The sequence below is a fragment of the Buceros rhinoceros genome, unplaced genomic scaffold (assembly GCF_000710305.1).
Source record: "Buceros rhinoceros silvestris isolate BGI_N320 unplaced genomic scaffold, ASM71030v1 scaffold6688, whole genome shotgun sequence".
NCBI lineage: Eukaryota > Metazoa > Chordata > Aves > Bucerotiformes > Bucerotidae > Buceros > Buceros rhinoceros.
In genome coordinates, this window is record NW_010425003.1 from 16,123 (window position 1) to 22,194 (window position 6,072).

Here is a 6,072-nt window from a genome sequence, read left to right on the forward strand (position 1 = left end):
TGGACATGGTCCGTGTTAACTGCCCCGAGGTGATCCCGTCACTCTCCTACCTGTTGATGCTGATGGTGGCAAACTGCTCTCCAATGTCCTCGTCGACGCTTAGGGAGGCTGGCTCCTCCTCGCCCAGTTTGTAGACCCACTGCACTCTGTGGTCCTTCAGCACGATGCCCAGGTAGTCCCCAGTAGCCTGAATGCAGGGAGAGACAGGGCCACACGCTGGCTTTCTGGACAGGCAGGAGCACCAAGCGATGCTCTCCCTGATGCTCCCAGGTCTGCACGGGCCAAGCAGCCCCGTTCGCCCAGCTCTGCCCATCCGCCTCCAGCCAGGCTGATGGCCGCACCCAGGGTCTGCTCGTGTTCCCTACAAAGACACTCAGGGAGCAGGCGAGGGTCCGGCATCCAGGCATGACCCCTCGCTGGTGTCACCAGCATGGACTCTCACTGCCCACACAGCCCTGTCTCACCTCCTGGCTGCCCAGGTACAGCACGAACCGCCCCTCCTCTGTCCCGTCCTGCCGTCGCTGCCGGGTCCTGGGCTCAGGGTTTTGGATGTAGAATTTGAGGGATGTGTAGGCTGCCAAATCCTGCAGGTTGCTGGGCACCCGGACCTGCACGCCCGAGCTGCCGTTGAACTTCATGGGGACTTTCACCTGGAGGGAGACAATTCCAGACCCACAGCCCTGAAACCACTGCTGCTGCCTCTCATCACTGCCAGCTCCACCACCTCAAAGCATTTTCTGGAACCTGCCCGTGAGAAAGGGCCACCTGCCTGGTGGCCCCAGAGCTCTTCTAGATACCCCTCCCGTTTGCACCCTAGCCTCAGGTAAGCCCTCAATCACCCCCAGCCCAGGCAGCCCACACACAGCCCGCACCCTCCCGTGAGCTACCTTGCTGGCAGCGTTCCTCGCCTGCGTGATGAGCTGCCGGATCCGCACAATGTTCTCTGAGACGGTGGCGTTCTTGTTCCTCCTGTTCTCCAGGCTGCTCAGCTTCCCCAGCAGCAGCGGGATGGTGCTTTCCAGGCTGGACACTGGTGTTGGAGAGGAGCCAGAGGTTTTGAAGGTTAGTAAGGAAAGGAGATGTAAAGCTCAGGTGGTTTTTGGACATGCAAGTCAAAGCAGCGGCAGCCGGGAGCAGAGTCTGGGGACGTCTGTCCATGCACTGGCTCATGTTGGACTCAGCCCTGGCAGCCAGCAGGGTCAGCACTCACCAGATTTCCTGGCATCCTGGACTGCCTGGTTCAGGTCTTCATTTCGAAGGTCTCCATACTGGTCTTTCCACTCATCCAGATTCTTCTTCATGGTGCTCAGGGCATCTTCCACTCTCGCAGCCGTTTCGTTGGCCTCGGCAGCTGCCGCTTTGGCATTCTGGATAGTCTCTTTTGTGTCCTCTGGAAAGAAGGGAGAAAAATCTCTGGGATGGTCAGGAGTGGGGAGGAAGAACCATTCGGTTGCAGCCTGGGAAGAAGGAAGGGAGCAGAGAGAACCAGTCTAGCTACTCCAGGACAAACCTTGGTCCCTGCCCAGCATGTCCTGCACAGACTGGAGCTGGCTCAGGAGCTGCTCCTTCTTTGCACGGAGGTCAGCCAGCTTGTCCTTTGCTGTCTGCAGAGTGCCTTTAATAGCTGCAATTGAAGAAATGCACATCCTGTGTGTTGGAATTTAGACTACGCTGAAGGACATCACACCCTGGAAGGAGCCCCTCTCACCCTCGTTGAGTTTTCTCTGCTGTCTCATCACAGCCTCCTCCAGGTTGCTGCTGTTCCTCTTCAGCTCTTTAGAGATGGCTCCAAGATTTTCTGATAGGACATTCTGTAAAACAAACACATTCTGCCTGAGAGTCTGAAGAGGAATTCCAGTCTCCAGCCCAAACATGCTTCTTCAGACAACTATGGTGGGATGTGATGGGGAGACCGAAACCCCCAGAGTCCAGCCCCAGCCGTGGCAGAAGCTGTTCTGTACTTTTTGGCACCAAACAAAGTGCTCAGGTCTCAGAGGGGAAGGGCAGCAGAGCCCTGTGTGTGCGTGTGACAAGCTAGAGGATTGTTGAGGGAGTGTGGCTTTTGCCCAGCCTCCTGGGGCTCCCCACAGCACGTACCATCAAAGCCTCGCTGGCTGCCTCATCGGCATCGTGGGCTGCTCGCTCGGCTTTTCTCACAGCTTCGATGATGCTGGCATAGGCATTAGAGGCATCGATCGCCCGCTGGATAAAGCTATCCTGGTTTGTACCCTGGATAATGCTGTGTTGGAAGATGAAGCCATCAGGTCCCTGGAGACTGCTCAGGCTGGACTCTTGCCCATGCCCCCACAGACAAACCCCTCCGGGCTCCTCATCACAACGTGTTCTCCAGGATAAAGCTTTGGAGATGGAACCCCACTGCTCCCCTGCCATGGCGTGGGGCTGCAGCCTCCCACCCCAACTCTGGTAGGAGATGGCCTGGTTACTGAGTGTCAGGACCTCACCTGGACAGGTTCCTTGCGAGCTCATCCAGGAGCCGGGCATGCTCCTCTGCCTGCTCCACGATGGGGATCTTGCTGCTGGCTGGGGAGAACTTCTTGACCCGCTCTGTCAGGGGCAGCTTTGCTCCATCCAGCAGCGCTGCCAGCTTCTCGTACGCCTGCCAGGACACACGTCACTCCTGAGGGCTGCCACCCCCTCGCACTCTGCCCATGCTGAAGCACCTCCATCACTCACCTCCTTTGCACGCTCCATCTTTTGCAGGAAGTCGGAGACCTGCGCCAGGGAGTCCCTGGCCATCCTCAGGGTCTCCTGCACCAGCGCGTGCTGCTTCTGGAGTTCACGGCTCTTTTGCTGGACACACAGAGGCAGAGTTAGGTACCAGCAGGGTCAGGGTACACCCCCCCTCAACACGTGGCAGAAGGGGACCACCTGGCGAAGCTCTACCTGACTTTCCTCCAGGTTGTTGCGGTTGAGGCTGTTCAAGTCCTCAGTCTGCCTGGTTTTGTTCACAGCCTCATTGAGGGCGTCGCGGAGATCCATCAGCTGGGAGCTGTGCTGCGCCAGCCGGTCCCGGATGCTGCTCACCAGCTCCTGGTTGGACTCCCAGCGCATGTGCAGCTCACTCTTCACCCGATGCAGCACTGAGAAAGAGGGAGGTGAGAGCTGCTGCTCAGTCATCCCGCCCTGAAGGACTCTTTCTGGGCTTGGCAGTGGAAAAGCCTGGTTCTGGTCTCACTTGGCAAGTTATGAAGGCCAGAAGTGACCACCTTCCCTCCCTCCCTCCCTCTTTCAGCCTGGAGAACACAGGATTTCACCCAAAAAGGCCTCCAAACCCGCCGTGTTCTAAGGGTTGTCATCTTCAGTCATCAGACAGAACCACCCAGCTTGTACAATCTGCTCTAAAATTCACCTTAAGGGAAAAGGAACCAAAAGTGGAGTGTCACAGGGGACCCTAAAACTACCATAAAACTTGTTGGGGGTGCCCGGTTTATTAGCAGCCCTCTCCAAAGGTCACCGTGGTGTGTCACTCCAAGCCAGGCTTCCAGGAATGGCTAAACCCAGCAGGATCTGTGCAGCCCTGTCCCACACCACAGAGCCGGACTCACGCTTCCGAGCCTCCTCAAGCTCGCGCCTTGCCAGCTCCTCCTGGCTGCCCAGGCTCCGCTCCTTCATCTCCCTCAGCATTCTTTCCACCTCGGCCATCTTCTGCCGAAGCTCCTCCGTGGAGGTGGTGCTGGCGTTCGCTGCCCCAAACCTGGCTGTCTGCCGCACCAAGTCTGCAGGGAAATCCAGATCCCCCGTTAGCATGGACCAACCTGGGTCCTCCACAATCCCCCAGGATCAATCCTTCCTCCCTCAACTAACTGCAGCAGTACTCAGGTGCCCAAGTTGCTTGAGATCGCTCGGAGGTGTCACCGCCTCCTTGGCCATTATTGCGGTGCTACATCCCAAACACCTTATCGGGGCTTTACCTCCTCCCCTTGAGCCCTGTTTTGCTAAACCTCTCCAGAAGCAGTAGTGCAAACTGCCCTGGTTTAGTCTCAGGGGTGCACAGACCCTTCCTCACCAACCTGCGATGCCTTGCTGAATGCTCTGGATGGTTCGCAGGAGCTGCTCCCCGCTCTGGTGGGTCTCCTTCGTGTGCTGCTCGATCCGGTCTGCTTCTCTCTGAGTCATTGTCATCTACAACAGAGAACACTGGCTTGGCTCAAGTTTGAGACTGTGGTTTAGGTGATCTGTCAGCGGCAAAGATGTTCCCAACAGGTACATAAGGCTTGGGAATGGGCAGCTTTTGAGGTCCTTGACCCGTGTCTCCTCCAACAGCCTGCCCTGTGCTGCTCACCTACGACACGTCTAGTGATGGTCTGATTTAGCACCTTCAGAGAGGCACAAGCAATAAATGCAGCATGAATGCAACAGGCTCTGGACCTGAAACAGTCGTGAGACCACAGAGGACAGCACTGCCCTGTGCTCTTAACACAGGAAAAGCCCCAGAGCCGGGAGCTGGGCGCACCCGGGTCCTGACCAGGACACACGCAGCCACAGCGGGCTGCGGTTTGGCTGTTCAGAGCGTGGACACGCATACACAGGGGCTGTTTGTCCATGCAGCTGCCTGGGGCCGTACACCATCAAACACTTCTCCCTCTCCTTCAGCTTAGGAGCAGGCAGTTTATAAATCAAATCAGATCAAATCCTGCTCAGTTTACCAGTTCTCTGAAGGTGTTTTTTAGGCTGCATGTCACAAAAGGCGCTGCTGTCCCGAGGCCTCCAAGGACTATTGCAATAAAAAGGGTTAACTCATCGGCTGACAGGGCCCAAGCTCTCCTTGCCCCTGCATGGATTCATCCAGGAGGGAGCTGGATGTTTATGTTCTTTCCTCGCATACTTCTTCTATAAATGACATTTTATTGAATTTGTTTTTACTGGTTAAAGTTAGAGCCACCTCAAAAGCAAGTAATAAATCAGGAAACAACCACTGATATCACAAGACGTTTAACAGCCTTCCAAGAGAGGATTGCAGGTGATCTAGCTTGCGTGAGCGTCACTGACCCCCAAGCCTAGCGCTGGCTGGGCAGGAGCTCCAGCTGCCTGAAGCGGGCTCCTCACAGCTTCAAAGCCCTCACTTTCGGTAAAAGGAGAGACTCGTGCTCTGGCAAAGGAAGACGGAGATATTCCCTACTTTGTGCTGCAGCGCGTTCAGGTCCTGCGTGAGGTCCACGTTCTCATCCTCCAGCTCGTCAGCCCTTTGCCGGACCCTGCCCACGGCTCTCTGGTACTCACGCAGCTGGTTCTGGAACAAAAAGTGCCGAGATCAGACCAACGGGCCGGGAAACATGGGCAGAAAGCGATGCTAAACCCTCACGTACCGCGACAGCCGCCATAGTGCGGTTGAGAGCGTGGAGGCGAGCCCAGGCGATGGAGCTGGCGCTGAGGTTGACCAGCTGGCTGCGGATGGAGGGGAAGGACATCTCGACGCTCTGCAGATCCTCCAGCAGAAGCAGGACGCAGCTGTCACACACTGCCAGGGCAACAGGGCGGTGAGCACAGGGCCCTTCCCGCGGCTTCCCTCGCCTCCTGCCCGGGACCGCAGGATACAGACCTTCACACCTCACGCTGTCCGGGCCGTTGGCCACGGGGATCTCGTGCTCGTGCATGCAGACGTCGCACTGCCTCCCGGTCAGCCCGTTGGAGCAGGTGCACTCCCCCGTGCGCGGGTCGCAGGAGCCCCCTCGGCACTCGCACTCTGTCAAGGCGAATAACGGGGATACCCGCGGCATCACTTTGTGCTGGTACCACCCCAGCGAGAGGGGAAGGAGTGATTTTACTCGCGCTGGGCAACCGTATCTCTGCTTGCTGACATGCCGCTGCCCTGTGCAACCTGGCAATGCGCACAGAGCCTCGGAGAGCAGCCAGTTGTTATGGGTTTGACAAGCACACGTGTCACCCGTGCCCTGTCCCGCTCCTCCACGTGCAGACCCAGCCCCTGGGAAGCAGGACTCACTTGTACAGCCGCCCTCGCCGAAGCCCCAGTAGCCCGGGGCACACTGCTGGCAGCGTGAGCCGCTGACGCCGGGCAGGCAGCTGCACTGGCCCGCCCGCACGTGGCACAGG

At 57.7% G+C, this 6,072-nt stretch overlaps 1 protein-coding gene across 1 annotated transcript in view; it reads right to left on the reverse strand.

Annotated features, from left to right (window-relative positions):
• Positions 1-6,072, reverse strand: part of LAMA5 (laminin, alpha 5) — a 47,980-nt gene that overhangs the window by 7,393 nt on the left and 34,515 nt on the right. The window contains exons 46-61 of the mRNA XM_010140977.1: positions 5,963-6,057; positions 5,561-5,704; positions 5,328-5,479; positions 5,141-5,251; positions 4,032-4,143; positions 3,567-3,737; positions 2,905-3,101; positions 2,695-2,811; positions 2,463-2,617; positions 2,098-2,239; positions 1,709-1,811; positions 1,511-1,624; positions 1,211-1,390; positions 888-1,030; positions 465-650; positions 51-187 (exon numbers count right to left, since the gene is read on the reverse strand). Coding sequence (XP_010139279.1) covers positions 51-187; positions 465-650; positions 888-1,030; positions 1,211-1,390; positions 1,511-1,624; positions 1,709-1,811; positions 2,098-2,239; positions 2,463-2,617; positions 2,695-2,811; positions 2,905-3,101; positions 3,567-3,737; positions 4,032-4,143; positions 5,141-5,251; positions 5,328-5,479; positions 5,561-5,704; positions 5,963-6,057 — 2,259 coding nt within the window. The remainder of the gene's footprint in view (positions 1-50; positions 188-464; positions 651-887; positions 1,031-1,210; positions 1,391-1,510; positions 1,625-1,708; positions 1,812-2,097; positions 2,240-2,462; positions 2,618-2,694; positions 2,812-2,904; positions 3,102-3,566; positions 3,738-4,031; positions 4,144-5,140; positions 5,252-5,327; positions 5,480-5,560; positions 5,705-5,962; positions 6,058-6,072) is intronic.